General features: G+C 36.4%; 13 protein-coding genes and 3 non-coding genes across 16 annotated transcripts; 4 read left to right on the top strand and 12 right to left on the bottom strand.

Annotated features, from left to right (window-relative positions):
* Positions 1-38: 38 nt before the first annotated feature.
* Positions 39-245, bottom strand: CMI7 (Cmi7p; the record flags this gene model as incomplete). Its single annotated transcript, XM_003674201.1, has 1 exon — positions 39-245. One exon carries the CDS (start codon positions 243-245, stop codon positions 39-41), a length of 207 nt encoding a protein of 68 aa, XP_003674249.1.
* Positions 246-543: 298 nt separating this feature from the next.
* Positions 544-1,191, top strand: NCAS0A13100 (uncharacterized protein; the record flags this gene model as incomplete). Its single annotated transcript, XM_003674200.1, has 1 exon — positions 544-1,191. The coding sequence occupies one exon, from the start codon at positions 544-546 to the stop codon at positions 1,189-1,191; it is 648 nt and encodes a 215-aa protein (XP_003674248.1).
* Positions 1,192-2,074: 883 nt separating this feature from the next.
* NCAS0A13090 (Gfo/Idh/MocA family protein) lies at positions 2,075-3,370 on the top strand (the record flags this gene model as incomplete). Its single annotated transcript, XM_003674199.1, has 1 exon — positions 2,075-3,370. The coding sequence occupies one exon, from the start codon at positions 2,075-2,077 to the stop codon at positions 3,368-3,370; it is 1,296 nt and encodes a 431-aa protein (XP_003674247.1).
* A 39-nt stretch (positions 3,371-3,409) lies between these two features.
* Positions 3,410-3,904, bottom strand: HIT1 (Hit1p; the record flags this gene model as incomplete). The annotated part of the gene is made up of 1 exon (XM_003674198.1): positions 3,410-3,904. The coding sequence occupies one exon, from the start codon at positions 3,902-3,904 to the stop codon at positions 3,410-3,412; it is 495 nt and encodes a 164-aa protein (XP_003674246.1).
* Positions 3,905-4,054: 150 nt separating this feature from the next.
* On the bottom strand, positions 4,055-4,127 carry NCAS0Atrna9A. The gene has a single exon. It is a non-coding gene; the product is annotated as a tRNA-Ala (tRNA).
* Positions 4,128-5,966: 1,839 nt separating this feature from the next.
* Positions 5,967-6,038, bottom strand: NCAS0Atrna12R. Its single transcript has one exon. It is a non-coding gene; the product is annotated as a tRNA-Arg (tRNA).
* A 496-nt stretch (positions 6,039-6,534) lies between these two features.
* Positions 6,535-8,085, bottom strand: KCH1 (Kch1p; the record flags this gene model as incomplete). The annotated part of the gene is made up of 1 exon (XM_003674197.1): positions 6,535-8,085. One exon carries the CDS (start codon positions 8,083-8,085, stop codon positions 6,535-6,537), a length of 1,551 nt encoding a protein of 516 aa, XP_003674245.1.
* Positions 8,086-8,386: 301 nt separating this feature from the next.
* BFA1 (Bfa1p) lies at positions 8,387-10,129 on the bottom strand (the record flags this gene model as incomplete). The annotated part of the gene is made up of 1 exon (XM_003674196.1): positions 8,387-10,129. The coding sequence occupies one exon, from the start codon at positions 10,127-10,129 to the stop codon at positions 8,387-8,389; it is 1,743 nt and encodes a 580-aa protein (XP_003674244.1).
* A 585-nt stretch (positions 10,130-10,714) lies between these two features.
* Positions 10,715-12,403, bottom strand: RAD7 (UV-damaged DNA-binding protein RAD7; the record flags this gene model as incomplete). The annotated part of the gene is made up of 1 exon (XM_003674195.1): positions 10,715-12,403. The coding sequence occupies one exon, from the start codon at positions 12,401-12,403 to the stop codon at positions 10,715-10,717; it is 1,689 nt and encodes a 562-aa protein (XP_003674243.1).
* Positions 12,404-12,576: 173 nt separating this feature from the next.
* Positions 12,577-12,647, bottom strand: NCAS0Atrna14G. Its single transcript has one exon. It is a non-coding gene; the product is annotated as a tRNA-Gly (tRNA).
* A 182-nt stretch (positions 12,648-12,829) lies between these two features.
* On the bottom strand, positions 12,830-14,347 carry OSM1 (fumarate reductase; the record flags this gene model as incomplete). The annotated part of the gene is made up of 1 exon (XM_003674194.1): positions 12,830-14,347. The coding sequence occupies one exon, from the start codon at positions 14,345-14,347 to the stop codon at positions 12,830-12,832; it is 1,518 nt and encodes a 505-aa protein (XP_003674242.1).
* Positions 14,348-14,671: 324 nt separating this feature from the next.
* Positions 14,672-15,835, bottom strand: GLY1 (threonine aldolase GLY1; the record flags this gene model as incomplete). The annotated part of the gene is made up of 1 exon (XM_003674193.1): positions 14,672-15,835. One exon carries the CDS (start codon positions 15,833-15,835, stop codon positions 14,672-14,674), a length of 1,164 nt encoding a protein of 387 aa, XP_003674241.1.
* A 349-nt stretch (positions 15,836-16,184) lies between these two features.
* On the bottom strand, positions 16,185-16,904 carry ISY1 (Isy1p; the record flags this gene model as incomplete). The annotated part of the gene is made up of 1 exon (XM_003674192.1): positions 16,185-16,904. The coding sequence occupies one exon, from the start codon at positions 16,902-16,904 to the stop codon at positions 16,185-16,187; it is 720 nt and encodes a 239-aa protein (XP_003674240.1).
* A 195-nt stretch (positions 16,905-17,099) lies between these two features.
* Positions 17,100-18,644, top strand: UTR1 (NADH/NAD(+) kinase; the record flags this gene model as incomplete). Its single annotated transcript, XM_003674191.1, has 1 exon — positions 17,100-18,644. The coding sequence occupies one exon, from the start codon at positions 17,100-17,102 to the stop codon at positions 18,642-18,644; it is 1,545 nt and encodes a 514-aa protein (XP_003674239.1).
* Positions 18,645-18,821: 177 nt separating this feature from the next.
* On the bottom strand, positions 18,822-19,151 carry CYC1 (cytochrome c; the record flags this gene model as incomplete). The annotated part of the gene is made up of 1 exon (XM_003674190.1): positions 18,822-19,151. The coding sequence occupies one exon, from the start codon at positions 19,149-19,151 to the stop codon at positions 18,822-18,824; it is 330 nt and encodes a 109-aa protein (XP_003674238.1).
* Positions 19,152-20,361: 1,210 nt separating this feature from the next.
* ANB1 (translation elongation factor eIF-5A) lies at positions 20,362-20,835 on the top strand (the record flags this gene model as incomplete). Its single annotated transcript, XM_003674189.1, has 1 exon — positions 20,362-20,835. The coding sequence occupies one exon, from the start codon at positions 20,362-20,364 to the stop codon at positions 20,833-20,835; it is 474 nt and encodes a 157-aa protein (XP_003674237.1).
* Between the last annotated feature and the right edge of the window lie 338 nt (positions 20,836-21,173).

Below are 21,173 nucleotides of genomic sequence, written 5' to 3'. Positions count from 1 at the left end.
CTTTTAGTCTTGCTATCGTCTATCATTATAATGTTACCCTATTCCTTGGTATCATTGGTGTCTTTTGTATTATTCTCTTGTTCCATTTTTTCTATTTGAGCCAATAAACTTTCCATGTTCTTTTCCATTTGATCAACTTTGTTTTCCAGCTCTTCCATAGCTTTCTCACCGTCTTGTAGCATTAAAAATGTTTCTCTAAAACTGGCAGTTGTTAATTCAGGAATATCTTTCTCTTCAACAGTCATTCTGTCAATTCTTTGCCTCTTCTTATTATAGTTTGTAAGGTGATCAAATTCAATTAGATAACCTCTAATTCTGGATTAAAGAAATTTTCCCGGGAGATCTGCCATAAAATTTCTGAAGACAATGGTAGATGTAAGTCATCTACACCTCACAGATAGAGACAACATTACAGAAAGAAGGGCTCAGCAAAGTGTTGCACGCCTAGTATCGTTTTATCATTTTTATTAGTACCGACTAAACAACTTTTACATAGACAAGACAAGAGAAGCTCTCAGTGATAGAAACGTAACAAGAAAAGATATGGACCATCTGAGATCTTTAGAATCAAGTTTGCCTCCTGAGCAACCACCCACAGATAATGCTATTGAAGGACTAGGAAATGATCTTTCCCAGGAATTCAAGATTGCAGCTAATGCCGTAACCAAATTGTACAGGATTGCCAATGAGAAAAATTCGTTGGTAAAACATCAAGGTTACTTACAATGTCTAGATAATATTATTGAACAGATAGACAGTGGAGACGTATCAGACATACAGGAACTACGACATTGGTGTGCTAAACAACGAGCTGATAGGTTGTTATCAAAGCAGAACAATCACACAACAACTGTGACATCAACGCAACCTAGGAATGATACCATTAACCAAACGATCGCGGCATCCAATTCAAATCTATCTAATATCGATGTTCGATCCATAAATGTTCCAAAATTTAACTTATCTATGCCGCCAATGAGTATTGAACATTCTTGGGATCAGAACAACCGAACCAGGTTGAAGAAAAAGTTGATGACTGACCGTTCCAGTTTTAACTCTAATTTAACGACCAATTACCTTCCTGAAATGGATAAAGTGGACTCTAAACTAGGTGTTCGATCCGATGAACAAAAGAATCTGGACTCGTTCGGTGTATCTCCAGCATTGAAGAAACAAAAGTTTTCGGAATAAGCTTGTAAAAGTCATTTTGGCATTTGCATTACTTGGAGTTACTTATCCGTTTAATCTTATACACAACTTCACATAATAAAAAGCATAAGCATGTTAAGAATCTACGTATAATGGCTATTTATTACATCCATATATGTGGCACGGCATAATCATCATTTAAATAATTATATTTCGCTTCTTTTTAAGGTACTTTTAATTTTGAGAAAGTTGCAACAAGGAAGGATCGTTACTTATGTTTAATAACGATCATTACCGCCGTTGTAAGGCTCGTATATTCTGATCGGACTTTTAAAGTTCCTCTGAATAATTATCACCGTTTGCCAGGAACATGGTACCTCCCTACGTGAAACTTCGGCAAGGCTGCTATCTGGACCCGTTCTTATCCTATAGTTACATAGAACACTCCCTCCCAAAGGATTCCCGACCAGAGCACACCTGTTATTACATGACCCCGTTCATGGCGACTACCATACGTACGGTGCATAGTCTGAGGAGCACTGCGAAAACTCGGACGGCATCTTCCGAAGCACGAGATAACAGCGCGCTGAAAACAAAACGACACAATTAAGCATCTTCGGACCACTCAGTTCCGAACATGGTCGAGAAGTCATTTACGCAATATTCTTAATGGAGAACATTTGAGATTATAACCAGGAGGTTTTCTGATATGGAGGAGTTATTTATTAGTTGTATCTCCTGCATCGAATGCATTGACGTTGCAGGTTGTTCTTTTCAGTTTCAAGGGATAGGACGAGCGCTTTGGATATATAAATACTTCACGATTCTATCATCCTTACGTTGCGCATTTGATAAACTGCATTGCACCGCTGTTGTTTAATAAGTCAGAGAACTCTTTTTTCCTTTTACAATAACTAAAAAAAAGATGACATACAATTTAAGATCTACTGTCTCAACCATCCCAAATGCAGATCCAATAAGAGTCGGTATAATAGGTCTCTCCTCTAAGAAAGGTTGGGCTGTCAAAACGCATTATCCTTCCATCTTACAACTGTCTTCACAATACCAAATAACTGCATTATATAACAATACAATTGAAGCGTCCATCAGTACTATAAGGGATTTGAAATTGACAAGTGCAACAGCATTCCCAACTTTAGAATCATTTGCCTCCTCATCTAATGTGGATATGATCGTCGTTTGCCTTGAGAATGGTAATCATTATGATATGTTAATACCGTTGTTAGAATTTTCAGAAACAAATATGAACCTGCGATATTTATTTGTAGAATGGCCTTTGAGGTCATCAGAAAAAGAGGTTGAAGAAATCTGCAAGTTGACAACAAAGCGAGGTATACAAACGATAATTTCATTACAAGGTAGAAAATCACCTTATATTTTACGTGCAAAGGAATTGATTTCTCAAGGATATATTGGTGACATAAATTCCATAGAGATTGCAGGAAATGGTGGTTGGTTTGGTTACGAAAGACCGCAAAAATCACCGTCATATGTTTATGAGATTGGACATGGGACTGATTTAGTAACGACGGCATTTGGCCACACGATAGATGTCTTACAATATATAACAGGTTCCTATTTCTCAACGATTAATGCGATGGTTTTCAATAATATCCCGGAGCAGGAATTGGTTGATGAATTCGGAAATAGGCTGGGGCAAAGAGTTCCCAAGACGGTGCCGGATCACCTACTATTCCAGGGAAGTTTACAGAACGGTAATGTACCAGTTTCTTGCAGTTTTAAGGGTGGTAAGCCAACAAAGAAATTCACTAAAAATCTAGTCATTGATATACATGGTACGAAGGGTGATATAAAGTTAGAAGGTGATGCAGGTTTCGCGGAAATCTCCAATTTAGTATTATACTATAGTGGAGTTAAAGTTGCTGATGGCATGGATTCAATTGCAAATGGAAAAACTTCATACGATTCTGGAAAGGAATTGATGGAAGTGTATCATCTTAGGAATTACAACGCAGTAATAGGTAATATATTCCGTCTCTACCAATCAATAGCAGATTTTCACTTCAATACGAAGCATATTCCAAATTTGCCAAATCAGTTTGTTATGCAAGGATTTGAACTAGAAGGGTTCCCTACCTTAATGGATGCTTTATTTTTATATAGACTTATCGAAAAAGTTTACGAAAGTAATAGCTTAGGTTCAACTTTAAACGTAAGTAATATATGTCAATATCCATAGAATAAAATGTTCTCATTGAGCTAACGTTAAATGTGTTTTTCAAGTATTTAGAGAGCTTCTATTTTCTAGTTTACTCAGGCAGGTTTGACAAAATTCCTCGATCGCTTCATTGTAGTGAATTCCTCCATAACGCAAAGTGTTTAGATAATCGATAGCTAGTTGCTCTTTTACTTCAGTATTCATATTGGAGTCACCATCTGTGGTATTTGAATTTAAAATCTTATATACTTTTGCTAGATGAAATTTTACCGTATTGTATTGCAACAATTCTTGCAACTCAGGTGTTTCCTGGTATATTTGATTTAACTCATCATTCTTAAGCACTGCTCTCTCCATTCCAACTTTGGACGGTTTCATCCCTTCACTAGCACCTCCAATGTTATCTTTTTCTTCAGGGGTTGCGGTTTCGATATGCTTGTGTTTCTCTTCATTTTTGAAGCAGGATAAGGAACAATATCGAATACCACATTTTGGACATTTGTATCTACTTTCAGCTTCGTTACAGATTCCACATTTTATTATTTCGGATTTCATCTTTGATATCTAAACAAAATATTTGACAGGTATTGGGCCTTCTGAGAGTCAGTCATCTATTGTTAAGATCTTGGTATGGATAGAATCTGTTTTCTATTTGAATTTTTTCAAGGCATCGCAAAATTTCAAAATAAATTAAAGTAAAAAAATTGGACGAGTCCGGAATCGAACCGAAGACCTCTCCCATGCTAAGGGAGCGCGCTACCAACTACGCCACACGCCCAGTAATTTGTAAAAAAGTTAGAAATACTGATCTCTAAACTAAAGGTTTTGTGAATGAAAAAAAAATGTTTTGTAAAATCGATGGCCAAACAGCAATTCTAGCATTAACAGAGGCTAACTTGCAATCAGTCTTTTTACATTTTTTGGTGAAAGAGGATAAGTTGCTTACCCTAAACGCGTGATACAATACATTATTTAAGATATGATTGCTGATAATAATATTGCTGGAAACAGATTTTTAAATAGTGGTACTTTTAATATCCTAAGATGAAGAGTATAGATATCAAGTTTGGTACAACGTCTTCTACAAAGACACGAACTGACTACCAAATATGGTAAGAACGCGAAGAACTACAGGCATCGACGCGACACGATCATCATTGAATTTCGTGTCTGCCCACTTTGAAATACAAACTCGTGTTTTCTATTCCAACATCAGGATGGGTATAAATAGACCAATAACTCGAAGTTTCAAGTCTTAATACTCCTGTGTTATATTTTTATATAATATATACTTTTTTACTTTTAAAGGGGAAGAGAACCTTTTACAAACATTACGAGGACATTAACATACTAGTTGAACTATCAAGATTACGCTTAATATATATTCAGAATGGAAACTTACATGAATTGTAACACAGGATATGAAAGAGTTGATGCTTCCGAGCGAATATTTATCCTGATGAACAAACTAATGATTTTTTCTCGCAGACAAATTGTATAGCAAATACTGAATCTACTACTCAACAGCCAGACACATGGCTACAACCTTCTACATCTATCCCTTTGGCACCAAAAGAAGAATCTCCTGAGATTAATATTCCGCCTGCTGAAACACCAATTCCCACCCATGAACGAAGAGAATTTAATTTGCCGAGTGGACCTAGATCTGTAAACTTGATAACAACTGAACCAGAATCTGTTCCAATTGGATATACTGACCCTGTTGAGACTTTTGCTGATTTAGAAAGGTTACGCTTTAGTGATGGCTCTATTATGGACCATGCGACAAAGTTTATGAAGATTGTGGATAAATTTCCACCAGGGTATGGATTCGATGATTTGCTTCGAGATTTATTTATTTCTCAATGTCCACCAAAAATCCGACAATTCTCACAAAATGAGGAGAAAGTAGAAGATTTAATTTCAGCAAGAATTTATGCCGAGCGTATAGAATATAATCTAAAAAGAAGTAATAATGTCCAAAATATTGGTGATTTTCCTGTACTGAAGTCATTGGCTGAACCAACAACTTCCAAAAAAAGGAACTTCCACAGAATCACCAAAAACCCATCTCCAAGTCGAAGACGCGATGGACACTCAAACAAAAAAAGTGACCGAATATACTCTATTGAGATGGGTTTATGTTTTGTGTGTATGAGTCCTGGTCACAAAGCGAAAGATTGCCCAACAAAATCGAACAGGTAGGAAGAAAATGATAATGGTGAAACGATACCAGTGTAAATCAACGAAAAATCATTGGTAATACTCCCTAAATAATTGAGCTTCCATACTAAAAACGGTATATTTCAGGTTATAAACAAGAATCCAACGATATTTCATAGATGTGACAGTTAGGTGGGATGCCTTGAATCAAAGAACTATTATTCCACCAGTCGTACTTATATTGTAAATTTTTAGAATTAAAGAGGAGAAAAATTTTATCGAATTAAGGATATATATGTACCTATAGCTATTATTGGGATGTTACTGAAAGGCATAAACAGTTCTGAACTTCCTTATGCAAATTAATGTTGTGTAACATTGCAAAGATAACAACTTATAGAACACTTCGTGTCACGGTATAATTCATATTATATTACATCTAGTGTAAAAAAATCGTCCCATACGGGACTCGAACCCGCAGTCTTCTCCTTAGGAGGGAGACGCGTTACCATTACGCCAATGGAACAACAATTTGTAAATTTAATGAAATATTTTTTGTACTTTAAATTCAAAGATTATCTTCAAATCATTATTTCATATAGTACTTAGTCTTTTTAGTATTTGAAAAAACGTATAGAAACTGAAGCAATTTTATATAGTCAAAATTTTACCGTTTCTTACTACTTGGTGACTTTCCGAGAAGAAGCAAAAAAAAAAATAGAGTAATACAAGATGAATTGGACGTAAATAATAGGAAAACGATCAGGTTATTGTTTATTTACATTCTTTCCTTGAATCAAACTTTCTAGTTGACTGTCGTCTCTACCTCACTCTTTAATGTTTTTTTGAATTAATTAGGAGTTTGTTTCTTGGTTGATCTCTTTCCAGGTACATTCGAATTTGTCCTCTTGCCATTCGGTTGATTGTGATGAATCGATAAGTTATGACGATGTAAAAATACTTTTCTTAAAGAATTAATGAATATTATATACTATGATGCTAATTTTGTGTGTTACTTGTTCCTAATTATGATACCTTTGCTGATTAGAAGTCGAGCCGCCAGTTAATGAATTATCTTGTTGGTAATCGAACTCTGTGGTAAACGCTTTATAATGGGTTTTGTCCGGAAGACGTATGTGTGATTCATATCTAGAGGTGTCGTCCTTCGGTAGTTCCAATTTATGTTGGTGTGAGTTATCCAATGTATTTGCGTCCTGCGGTTCAAAATTTTCTAACGGTGGTGGTCTTATTCGTTTGGGGGTTGCAGTCTTCTCTAATCCCCTAGATGTTGGAACATTTTGGTATACATTTATTATTTCATCTATTTCATTTCCAGTTTCCAACTTCCTGACATTATGGGTATGTGGACAAGCATTCTGACCCTCATCTACATTTGAGTCTTGCAATTCTTTTTGTGCTTCAATACTGTCAGATCTATTATATACTGAGCTTCGTTCAACATAACTAAAGAGTATGTCATTGTCCCGATTGATTGCTGATGTTAAGACGATTGGACTAGAAGAGTCGTCAAAATCGCTAGGGTTGATCAAAATATTTTGTTTCTCAAGATCATTTCCTTCGATGTGTCTTAAGGGAAAAGACTTTTGGGGGTCGCTATATGCTGCGTATGAAAAATTTCCTATTGACGACTCATTAGTATCCTCGATAAGTTCTGTGTCTAACTCCATGGTGGATTGTGAAGGCGCTAATAAGCTTGTTCTATAGAGGTAAGTCGCAGTTTCATTCTTTGTTCGTTTCGTAACCAGGTCATCCACGTGGTTGCTAACTGTCACACAGACATACTCTCTTAAGCTAGCATATCGCCGATCCTTGATTAAACGGAAATAAACATAAATTGAACAAATTAGAGCTAAAGCCAGCTTAGCCATGAATATCAGCCAAACAATAAATGAAAACAGCATAAATGAAAGGATGACTGCCTCTTGGTGATTGGATTTCGCTATTTCTTTGATCTTATTAAGCAGGCCACTAAGAGATTCTAAGTCTCCCAAGTATGAATTGTCACGAACAGTAACAAGAACCGACCATAAAGTAAGTCCATTAATAACCTGTCTTGGCGTATCTGTTAACAATAATCTAATACAATCTTTTATTTCAAAAAATGTGAAAAAAGCTACTTTCTGGAAGAAACCCTTAGAGGATATCTTGTGGAATATGCAAAATTTAGGATAATCAGATAGAGAATATGCATTTCTTGAAAAATTGTTAACATACGTCAATGAAATATTCCTCGTGCGGTATATTTTAATCCCAAATACTACCTCCCAAATTAATAGGCATATTGATCCTAAAATACATCCGGCAAATATCCATTTGGAGATATGAAATGAGGGATAAGGCTTAATGACATCTCCAGACCATGAATTATAGGCCAGTAGTTTGACACACGTGTAGATATCAGATACGAAAAAGGTTACCTTTAAAATTGTGAAAAGCCATACTCCAAAAATATAACTCATAACTGTCTTGAAATGGACGTTTTCAAAGAGGTGGGAATCGACATCATCAAATAGTCTAGCATTCGTTGAGTATTTCCAATCACTCTTGAACATATCAGCATTGAGGTCTTAAGTATCTAAATCAATTGCTTTGAAGGAGTTGTTGCCTAACAGAAACAGTTGATAATAACTTTGCTTCTTTTCTTTGGTCTGGATTTTGCAGGTCTTGAAAAAAATGAGCGTTATCGTCTTTTGTCAACGAGATACTGCAATGAATTGAATGATTGTTTCAAAGAGAGTTCTCGAAGATCGAACTAATTTTTTTAGGCAATCAAGACAAACGCGAAAAGCCAACGCCGCTTTGATGACGCGACGACACACGTCGGTTGTCTTAGATGTCACATTTTCTATCCATTTACCTACTTCGTGAATTGAGTACCATGTTCCTAATTTCATACATATAGTTCTTATTTTTGTCACTTGTTATCAAAGATTCATTGGGAATATCCGAAAAAGTACTATCAATCCCATTTTCAGGGAGTGAAAACCATCCACCAACCTTTTTCTGCCATTTATTTTCGTTGTGGTAAAACCCTTCAAGTGCTTTAGAGTTTACTTGAAAAAGCGATTTTGTATCTGAAAGTGTCGAGCCTTGCCTAGAGTAAGCATTGCTCATTCTCCCCATAGAGCGAAATTTAAGGAGTTCTTGACTAGGAGGACGAAGTATTTCTCTTGCCGGATTTTTTTGACTATATGATCGCGGAAATGAAGGGGAAGTCCTTTGGGGATCATGGTTTCTATTATTTCTTATTAATGTTGGTAGAGTATCATCCATTCCTTCAAAGGGGTCGATTTCGTTTTCATGAAGACTAACCCACCTAAGATTTTTTTCATCGAATACCATTTTACCGACGACGCTAGGGTTTTGAAGATTCCTCCTTCCTTTTCCGGAAAGTGATTCGCCATTATTATCAAAGAAATCTTTCCTTCCCTTTATAAGCATTGCATTGTTACTCAATGTATCCATATTCTGAAACTTTTCTAAAGCTTTCTCGTTTCCTTCCCATCGCATTGTCTCTGCATTATATACCATTCTGCCATGTTTAATTGGTGTATTATAATCAATTTGTTGTTTTATAGTTTCAATTTTTGAAGCAGTATTTTGGTAATGTTTATTTTGCCAAGTATGACTTTGTATTTCAGGTTCGGTTTCATTAAAGGCCAGGAGCTGTTCTCTCCTGTTTAGCTTCCTTGTTTTGTCGCGCAGCTGGGGAGTAAGATAATGGTCATCATTAATTATGTTATATTGTGTCGATGGGACTTGAACAGATTTGTTTGATGCTTTAGTTAGGAATTGAGATTTTATAGCCTCAGGTGTAAAATCAAGGAAGTCTTCCTCTTCTTCGTCGCTATTATCTTGGAAAGTTCTTAAACCAGAATTGTTTTCCATTGATGTTAAATCGTTAAAGGTATAGGTTTCATCATTCACCTCCTGAATAACAGGACTATAAGAAGATAAGCTAGGCATCGATTTTTTCACCTTAATATTATTATTTCTATAGTTATTGTTTAGTTTAGGATTGGTCAATGCGCTGTAGGACATGCTATTTTTAAGTTTCGTAGAGAGACCTTGTGTGGTCCTAGCAGGCCCTTCTGATCTATATCTCATCTGATTTTGTAATTCATACATTGATCTTGGTTGTCGGAGAACTTTTTCATGTGATCCCAAGTTTAATTTCTTTTCAAATGTTTGGGATAGTAAGTTAGGCTTGACGGATTGAGTCGGTATCGATTTCAAAAGTTGGTATTTATCCTTAATTGCTTCATCAAAATCATCTTTATTGTTTCTAAACTCCTGAAAGTCACTAAAAAAATCGTTGTCATCGTCTTCATCATTCTCTGTTTTTTCTTCAATATCAGATCTACTGCTGTTGGTTACCACTAAGTCATGGTTATGTGATGAGAATGTGGTGGCATTGGAACTTGTAGTGGATGTAGGGGTTGGTAATATTTGGTTTTTAATAGGAGGATGCACAGCATCACTTTGCTTTCCATCTCGTCGGGTGAACTTAGTATAGGCATCTCTAACAAATGACGTTTCAACATCCTCAAAGGATGATTCAGTAAAATCTTCCTGGTGAATTGGTCTAATTGACATGTTGCTCAGCTGCCTAACAGACGAAGGTATTCTAACTTGAATTTCTGTACTTTAGCCAGAAGTGCTGGGATATTGTAGGAAGTCAATACGTAGTGTGTTGATATTTTTTGAAGCCGCGGGGAAACAATAGCAGGTCAAAATGACACCATTAAGCTTGAAAACCATTAACTACAACTTCCAGGGTTAATAAGGAATTCCTTAATTTTGTTCTTTCGCACAATTTTATACTTTTGGTGATTTAGTAGGACAAATTGGCAGGAGTTCTTCTTAATTAGCAAATCAAAAACACACATTCTCAATTATTTACCTCTAACCTCCGAAGACAGGATATTAAGATTTATACAAAAAGATTATCAGTTTTATTTACTAGGAAAGAGGTTTCGATTCAAAAAACAACATTTAAGTCAATATTTATTTTTTGTGAAACTTTCTTCCAACTATTAAATTTTGAAATTATCTCAATCTTATTAAAATTGAAACTTCAATATAAACAAATCATACCCCGAAGATAAACTTTTTCTAAGTTTGTTAATTTGCAATTTTATGGTCTTTAAAATATATAATAACATACGGAAAACATCCGGTTTATATACTATCACACTGTCTACCAACTAATGTCAAGTTATTTATAACCTCTGCTTTCTCGGTAATTAAATTGTCACCAAATACATCTACTAGCTTCAAATTTAAGTTCTGTTTCCCAATAGTTTCAATTATTTTATCATTTATGCATCTAACGAAACTAATATCCAGATATTCTAAGTTTGGACAGCTTAAAGATAGAAATGCTTCTTTTGTTAAATTCTTTAGGGAGTTCAGGTTCAAGGATTTCAAGGACTTGTTAGCGCTATTTAAAAGTAATTCAATAACAGCCATATCGCTAAGTTGAAGACACCTCTTCAGACTACATCTTTCTAAATTAGGGAAAGAAATTTTGCTGAAAAGGTAGACTAATGAATCGTCTGTGATTTCCTCTAAATCTTCTAAACTTAGTTTCTTTAAGCCTGAGACATCATTGTCACCCGAGAGAAATGCACACATCCCATTGATAATCACAGAATCTGTTAATTCCAAACACCCGTCCAAAACCAAAGATGTAAGCGATTTACCAACTTGTCCTAGGATATTTATTACCACTTCATCTGTCACATCTTCTTCATTGAAAGGATATTGTATAGATAGAGTATTGAATTGGGAATTTGTCAGATACTGTGGAATTAAACTGTAATTTGAAACTGAGTCCATTCTTGACAAGCCCAAAGAGTTTAACGAAGAACCACAATTCCTCAGCAAACTACTAAGGGAAGCATCTGAAAATCGATGAGTATTAGATATATGAAATTCTCGGAGACGGCCTTTCATACATATAAAAAAGGCATCCCATGTGGCTTCATTAATTAGAAACGGACCATCCACTGAAAGTGAAGTAAGGGCAGGCAATTTCTCAGCAATATACAATAGAGCTTCATTATTTAATTGACCACACATTTGTAGTGACAACTTTGTCAAATGTGGAGAAAAGATTGCCAAGGTTTTATAACCTTCGAATGAAATCTTGGAACAGTCATGGAAAGTGATATCTTTAATGTCCGTCTTTAAGAATAACTGAAGTGTTTGGTCATCAAGTGCTCTATTTTTTGAAAGTGCCTTAGCTAATCTTACCAAGTTATCGTTGGAAATACCACCGAATACTTCTCTTAGACGTGAAAATGGAAGTGTTGAACTGGAACTATCACTTCCCCTCTGCCATTCTTTAATATTATCACTAATTTTCATAATGCACAAATTTTGCAAAGACATAATATTTGTAGTGCTCCTATCTAATAACTTAGCCGCCCTTTTTTTCTTCCTCTGTCTTGTCTTTAATACTTCCGTTGTCCTTTTTCTCTTACTTACCTCATTTTCTTTTTTCCCAGATACTTCTAAGGGCACTGGAGTTAGTTCAAGACTTTCATATTCTTCTTCATCACTATCTTGTGCAACTTGTAGCACCCTATCCATTATTGAACTGGGTGTACTTTCGTTTACATCTTCCTCATCGCTGACATTTAGTGACACTGGATTTGGGTTTTCATCTGATTCTGTTTGTGAATTCTCCCCCTTTGTATCAACTTCCTTATTCACATCTTCTTTCTCCTTATCTTCTTGTTGTTTTAACCATCTTTTCCTGATTGTTTCAGCGCTGATTCCTTCTTCCTGTAAGAATTGTGTTAAGGCAGAATTTGGGCCCTTTATATTGTTTCTTGATGATCTATTCCTCCCTCTATATATCATAGCGTTTGTTCTTTGTTGCTACTGAGGTTTTGAGAAAAATATTTCCTACCTTCTGCCAACAATAGCTAACAAAATGTCTTATGAAAGACGATGAAGTATAATGAAAATAAGGTAAGATATGTAAGGCAGATCCACCTTTTCTTTTTATAAATAAAAAAAAAATTTAAAATAAATGCGCAAGCCGGGAATCGAACCCGGGGCCCAACGATGGCAACGTTGGATTTTACCACTAAACCACCTGCGCTTATTAATTTATATTTTTTTTGAGTTACAGTTTGTGAAGTTAAATTAGGAGGATTTTTTAAATCGAAAATCGAATAAACCATTTATATAAAAGAAACCACGAATCTAGTTTGTAAAATTCCAAAAAAGTAAAGTTGTTAAAATATAAGAATTTATAAAGGGAACTCATTATTGCTAAAATGTCTAAAAGAGAGAAGCAATGTTATCTGCGGCAGTTCTACCAAAAACGACACATTCTAATAAACTGGACCCCCCTAATCTGTTAGAACCATGGACCCCACCAGAGACTTCACCGGCAGCGTATAAACCAGGTGCTAACGCAGTACCATCGTTACCGATAACTTGAGATTTCTCATTAATCTGGGCTCCCCCCATAGTGAAATGAACTACCGGAGTTACTTCACCTACATATACTGTTGATTCTTCCTTTAAATTATCCCCAAATGTATTTATGATTGACGAGCGACCAAATGGATCTATGAAATCAGACGAAGAGAAAGTTTGCAAGTCATTAATAATTTCATTCTCTGTAATTGGCAACTTAAAATCTTGAACCATTTGACCTATTGTTGTTTTCTTAATTAAGTTTTGGGAAATATAGAAATCCATATTGTTTTTATAATTTTCATAAACTTTTTCACTCATGACCAATAAGGTTATATTATTATATTTATCACATTGCTTTTGAATGGCTGCGGTTACCTCATCTCTTGTAGTCAATTCATTAACGAATCTTTTACCGGTCAATGGATTTAGTAATATACCACCTAGTCCTCTAAGTGCTTCAGCAGCCAAGAATTTCCAATTGTTATCACGATTTTTTGGATCAATAAACCCAGTTGGATGTACTTGAATTTGACTCATATCAATCATCTTGGCACCCAAATTTTCCAAAAGTATTTGTCCATCACCTGTCGTTTGTTGACCATTAGTTGTTGGTAAATTTATCAAATGTGGAGCATACTTATTCAACATTTCCTTGGAGAATCCAAATCCACCTGATGCAAAAACCACATTACTGGTTTCCAAATCATGTTCACTCCCTTGTTCATCCACGTATTTAACGGATGATACCGCTCCCTTATCATTCAAAGCGACGTCCACAACTTTACTATTCAATTTAATATCCACCAACTTGGGGTTCTCTTTTTGTAAATCCTTCAATTTGGAAGACAATTTAGAAATGATTTCATATCCAGGTGGTAATTTCCCTGAAGATCTATGAGTTCTTGGTTGAGAATGGCCTCCCAATCTTGCCAACAAATCCAACTTCAAATCGAATTCATCCTGTAGCCACGCAATGGCTGATTTAGAATCCTTAGTCAATTTATACATCAAAGGTTGCACACCACTACCCTTTGCTGATTTGATAGTATCTTCGAGGAACAATTCTGGCGAATCCCTTACTTGCAAGTGTTCCTGTGTGATTGTCCCTGCACCATTGATCCCACTCGATGCCTTTATGGAGTTCCCACCCATGGATGAGGCTTTATCTAAAAGAACGACAGGGATGTTATATTTGGAGACCAATCTGTTACTTGCTGTGAGACCCGCTAATCCGGACCCAATGACGACCACTGGTTTTTTCAAATTGAGTAAAGTTTTGGAGGACATCTTGTTTGTTGTGTGTCTGTATGTGAGGAGGATTAGGATTGTTAATATCGAGTAGATGAATGTTCTTTTAATTGGTTTCGTTATCATTGTAGAAAACCATTAATGAGTTATGTTATCCGATATTAAAAAAAATAAATTGGAGGGAATGTTTTTGAGTGATTGTGTGTGACAAGTATAAAGATTGGGTGGATACGTATGCTTATTAATTGTTAACGAATGGTAAATCAGGTTGCACCCACCGCAGTTGTCCGGGAATTTTGAAAAAAATAAAAATTCCTTCGGATAATAAAGAAATACAAATAGAATTGAAATTATAAATTACATTATTGAAAAAAGATATTTATCATATTAGAATGGATGGCGTTAGAATTTAAGTTTTAAGTTTAAAGTTTGAATGAGAATGATAGGAGACTAATATTTATAAGTTTTAATTTCTCTAATGGCGTTCCCTTCGACATCAATTTCTGTAGATTCACTACGGTAAATTTTGGTTGGACCATTTTGATCGAATGGATGTTGCTTTGCGTATTCAAAAGTTTCCAAGATGGCCAACTTGACCTTTTCTAAAGTTTGTTCAGTGACTTGATAATGGAATGAAACTCTTCCACCCATTAATTTGACATTATATTTAAGTCCCTTCTTCACTAGAACATCAGGGTCCATCATTGCCTTTCTCAAATCGATAAAGACGAAATTAGTATCAGCAGGGGATTCCAATGGGATTCCCTTTTCTTGACAAAATTTAGCCAAATTATGAGCCAATTTATGAGAATATAGTAATTTACCCCTCCAATCATCATCGACGTTACAAAGGGCCATTCTTGCCATCATACCAGATTGTCTTACACCACCACCTTGTTGCTTTCTGAAATGATTACATTTCTTAATAAATTTAGCATCACCGACCAATACAGACCCCATTGGAGCCCCCATTGATTTAGAAAGACAAATGGAGATGGAATCAAATATTTCTCCGAATTGTTTCAATGGGACTTTAGTCTCTGCGGCGGCATTCCAAATTCTGGCACCATCACAATGTAATTTAAGTCCATTTTCCAAACACCAACCTTTAATTCTGACTAATTCTTCCAATGGGTAAATGATCCCATGTAAAGTGTTTTCCAAAGAAATCAATCTAGTTGGAGCCCCATGAATATCCCCATCATCTGGGATATAATGAGCCTTAATGTCTTCCAAAGTCATATAGTCTCCATTAGATGGAATTACAGGGACGACCATTGCTTGAGACAAGATAGCCAACCCAGCGGCTTCATGAGTGTAGACATGAGCTCTGTAGTCACAAAGAATGGAATATGGAGGTTGATATAGATGAGACCTGATAGCGATTTGATTGGATAAAGTACCAGAGACACAAAATATACCAGCTTCCTTACCGGCCATCCTGGCAACGTGCTGTTCTAAAGTGACGGTGTCTACATCTTCCCCGTAGACGGCATCCCCGATGGAAGCATTCATGGCGGCTTCGATCATTTTCTTTGTTGGTGTGGTGAAAGTGTCCGATCTTAGGTCATTGGACGCTGTGATATATTGTGGTGGTAATTCTTGTTCAGACATGTTGAAATTGACTGGAGAGTGTTAGGGAGGTGTTGAATCTATTGCTGGAGAGCGGAGCAGACAATGTATGTAGCAGAGGGAGACAAACGGTTCAGTTGCGATGAATGGGAGTGAAAAAAACGAGTTGAAATATATACCATGCGAATGAAATTTTTCATTTCCAGTTTCTGTTTCTGTTTTTCAGTTTGGGTGGGATGGACGAATGTGCCATGAGAAGAGAGCGAAAAAGAAATGACTAAGAGGCGCGCTGAAAAGAAACGGGCTGGGCGCCTATTTCCAGTTCCAGTTTTTTGCTCTTGTTTGCCGTGTGCTCAGATATTGACTCACTCTACTCACTCTACTCTCCCAGTTATAAGTCGAGCTGCTCCAGCAACTTCCGCTTCCTCCTCTCCACCAACCACAGCTCCATCTGCGACAGAGTGGGCACAACCACAGCTGCGATCTCCGGCTCTGCTTCTGGCTGGTCCTCTCCTCGTAATACGGCCGTCCATTTAGACTCATACCGTTGTAGTGCTTCGTAATCCATGTCCTTGTCATTACCACTGCCGTAGTAGAACGAATGTGCGTGGTCCGTCGGTATCCGACTCTTGTCTATCATGACATCGCCGTCGTCATCGTCTGGGTGGTTCTTCTGCTTCTTCTTTTGCAATAACACTTCTTCCACCTCGGGAAGTTGTAGTGCCCTGCCAAAATACCTCTTACCATCAACCAATTTACCACTGGTCGCGTCTTCCAACTTCTTATCCTTCTTGATCCGATTCCCACCGTTCAGATCTTTGGAGATATGCCAGTTCCATCGACTTCGCTCCTTAATCAACTCATTTAACTCGTCATTCAGATCCTGAAGCTGTAACTCATTCAATGACTCATCATACATTCGAGTACTCTTTTGATTTATCTCTATCTGCACTTGTCTCTTCCATTCTAATGCCTCTTTCAAGTCCTTCACAGCAGACACTTTCTTGGGTCTCTTGTATCGAGAGTAATCCTTGTATCCACTTTGTTCTTCAGCTTGCTGCTCTTGATACCTTACTAACAAACTATTAGCCTTATCTGTATTCCTACTCATATCCTTAATTTCTGTCGTTCTCTTCTCAACCGCTCTGCTTTGCTGATCTGTCTCTTCCTCTTCTTATTGCTCTGCTCTGCTCTCTCTCTCTCTCTCTCTCTCTCTTTATTTTTTCAAATACATAATAAGACCGACGATCACAGAGGGTAACAACAAGAAACAAGGAAGCGGTCTCTAAATTTTAATCATCGTTGAATGACAAGAACCAACTCCATAACTCTACCACATTCCCTTCAAATTGAATACATTCTCACCCACTCGTTAGATCCACTAACAATGACAGATACAATAGATTCAACCCGAAACTCAAAAGATAATAATTCAATGAAAGTATTGAAAACTCCGAATCCATTAGATCAACAATGTACCAAGGCAAACATAGAGATAGACCAAACAAGAAACAAACTGAAACAATTCTCCAATAACAATAATGAAGACCCACAATCCACGGCAAACTCATACATCCCCTCCGCCTGTTCATCCACATCAAAGAAATCAATGATCCCATCATCGCCCCTCAAACCAAAGGGTTCAAACTCTCATTTCCAATTCGCTACCACTGCATACGGTGTCAGATTGTTGAATAAAGATATCTCCAACACAAAGATAGACCTGGAAGTGGAGAATCTAATGATAGTCACCAAATTGAATGACGTGTCCCTATATTTTCTAACAAGGGAAGTTGTAGAATGGATCCTGGTCAATTATCCATCAATAACGGTCTACGTCGATAAGAAATTGAAAGATGATGAGAAATTTGCTGCCACAGAAATATATAAGGATAGTAAGTGTAGAGCTGCAAGGATTAAATATTGGGACCCGGAATTCGTGGATGACCATGATGTGTTTTTCGATTTGGTAGTCACTTTGGGTGGGGATGGGACCGTGTTGTTTGTTTCATCCATCTTTAAGAGACATGTGCCACCTATTATGTCGTTTTCATTGGGATCTTTGGGGTTCTTGACCAATTTCAAATTTGAACAGTTTAAATATGATATGAGGAATATATTGAGTAGGAAGATTAAGACAAATTTGAGAATGAGATTGGAATGTAACCTTTATAGGAGACATGAACCACAATATGATCCAGAAAAGGGGAAGAAAGTTTGCATCATGGAATTGGTATCTACTCATCATGTACTCAATGAAGTCACCATTGATAGAGGTCCTTGTCCCTTTATATCAATGTTGGAATTGTTTAGTGATGATAGTTTAATGACGGTCGCCCAAGCTGATGGATTAATTGTAGCAACACCTACGGGATCCACGGCGTATTCATTAAGTGCAGGTGGACCTCTTATATATCCAACAGTCAATGCCATCGAAGTGACCCCAATTTGTCCACATACACTAAGTTTTAGACCAATTATATTACCAGAGAGTATGACTTTGAAAGTAAAAGTATCATTGAAATCAAGAGGGACTGCCTGGGCTTCATTTGATGGGAAGGATAGAGTGGAATTGCAAAAGGGGGATTTCATTAAGATTTCAGCAAGTCCTTATTCTTTCCCCACGGTCGAATGTTCGAGTACGGAATTTATTGATAGTATTAGTAGACAATTGAATTGGAATCAAAGGGAACAACAAAAATCTTTCACTCATATGTTATCACAAAAGAATCAAGAAAAATATGCCACTGAATCGAAAGAAAATGAAAAGAGGAAAGAAGAGGCAAATCAAGATGAGCAAGTTGAAGAAGTTGAAGAAAATAAGAAATCTGACGTAAAATTCGTCCTTTGATTATCTTGTCTTTTTGACAATAATGAAGTTTCATGAGTTCGTTATGTGTTGATTTTGGAATAAATAATAATTATATAAATGATTATCTCATCTCTATATTTCTGGATAAATACATATATATATACAAGTCATCATGTCCTTGCGTAAAAAAGACGGGATAGTTATGCTTGAAAGCGTTTACTCACAGGCTTTCTTCATGTAAGCAATCAAATCATTTCTATCCTTCTCCTTCTTCAACCCACCGAATGCCATCTTGGTACCTGGTATATATTTCTTTGGATTGGTCAAATAATCAGACATCTTTTGCTCATCCCATTTAACATTCTTCTTAATATTAGCATCAGTGTAAGAATAACCTGGAGCTTGCCCAGAATTACGACCAAAGATGCCGTGCAAATTTGGACCAACTTTATGTGGACCACCTTCTTCAACAGTGTGACATTGTAGACATCTAGTCTTGAATAAGGTAGCACCTTTCTTTTCGTTACCTGGTTTATATTCACCCATTTTTAATTGTTTTTTATTGTTTTAGTGTGTATCTGCTGGAGTGTGCAAGACTATGTGTAGATCGCGGTAAATCTGTAGAGTCCCTGAGATGTGTTTATATATGAATTACCTTTGGTATTTGCATCACATCCATGTTTGCTTGTCTAAGCCCGAAGGCTACGGAAAGATCGGTAATACAAAACATCGGTCAAAATTTCTTGTGACAAATTTTCTGTCTGTATTGGCCAAAAGGCAAATGTCCTCACAGTATATTTATCGCTCTCTGAAATTGGAAAATTTATCTTCCACTCACAGAGTACTCTTTCACCCGTTCTTTGTTAACGTTACTTTACTTTATTCACGCTATTATTCTTTAGGACAGAGTGGGATAGACATGTTGTGGCATGTGATATCAAATATACGCAGCTACCTAGGAGAGATCTGAATATATGCTGTTATGCAAAAAATGGAGAGTTATTTCTAAATTTACATTTTAACTGGCAGAAGGATTTTTCATACTAACGACAGCTAAGTGAAGTGAGCCTCATAAGCATCTGTTGATACAACGCATTAGCCCTCGTTTTATCGGTAACTATAGATTTACAATACAAGTTTATGGTTTCAGAAAAGAAAGGAATACTAAAACATCAATACCAAACCAAATGGAGGTCCATTTGATTCTATTTATTGATGCTATTCCATTTATTCTTAACCTATAAACTTCAAAAAAAAAATCTGGTTCAAAAGGTATGAGGAACGAAATACAAGAAATGCAAAACGGGATCGTACTACGATCGTTGATCTGCGACTCATTCTCTGCATGATATTCATGATATGTGGTCTATCACTATGGGACTTCTGATTACATAAGGAACTTTTTCAACTGGGTCAACGCGAATGCCATTTTCCACGAATGACGTACAATGCGATATTCCATTCTGACAAGTTTCCTATGATTTCTGTGACTGTCAAACGTCAATAAGATCGTGCAGGCTGAAAAAAATTTTTTTTTCTTTGTCCTCGAATATTTGGGACAGCGACCCCTTCTCCCGCCATTTAAATAAGGAGCAGTTTTGTTCATCATAAAGGTAACAGATTTTGTTTTCCTCGATTTTAGCTCAATTCTTTCTTAAAAAAGACCCTTCCTTCTTTTTTTCTTTCCCATTGTGTTTTATTTCAAGTAAACAAGGACAAATCTACCCCTCCCCTAACACAAAGTAATATAATAAATATGGCTGACGAAGAACACGTTTTCGAAACCGCTGATGCTGGTTCCTCCGCTACTTACCCAATGCAATGTTCCGCTTTGAGAAAGAGTGGTTTCGTTGTTATCAAGGGTAGACCATGTAAGATTGTCGATATGTCTACTTCTAAGACTGGTAAGCACGGTCACGCTAAAGTCCATTTAGTTGCCTTGGATATTTTCACCGGTAAGAAATTGGAAGATTTATCTCCATCTACTCATAACATGGAATGTCCATTCGTTAAGAGAACTGAATATCAATTGTTGGATATCGATGATGGTTACTTATCTTTGATGACCGCTGACGGTGAAACTAAGGATGACATCAAGGCTGCCGAAGGTGAATTAGGTGACACTATGCAAACTGCTTTCGATGAAGGTAAAGATTTGATGGTTACTGTTATCTCCGCCATGGGTGAAGAAGCTGCCATCTCTTTCAAGGAAGCTCCAAGAGCTGATTAATCTTTGATAACTAATTAAATACTACATTTTTTTTGCTTATCTTAAGAATTCCTCGCATTTACACGAATAATCATCGTTTATACAATACAATTATAATATTAATTCAAATGATTAATTATATATATAATTTTAACGATATATAATTAAGAATATGACCTTATTTATTAATTAACTAATAAACTAATTATCGAATCTTTCAAGCAGGAACCTCAGAACTGTTTTTTTTCTTTCTTGGAGGAGGAAAAGATTTCGACGAAAAAACTGAAAAGTTCGACGATTATTGAAATCGCGTTTCGTCATTTCTGCAACATCTGAAGAAAATTACTAAGCACGCGTCC

This window comes from Naumovozyma castellii, chromosome 1 (genome assembly GCF_000237345.1).
Source record: "Naumovozyma castellii chromosome 1, complete genome".
In the NCBI taxonomy this organism is placed as follows: domain Eukaryota; kingdom Fungi; phylum Ascomycota; class Saccharomycetes; order Saccharomycetales; family Saccharomycetaceae; genus Naumovozyma; species Naumovozyma castellii.
Note: the sequence above shows the minus strand (reverse complement) of the source record. Positions and strands in the feature narration are given on the sequence as shown.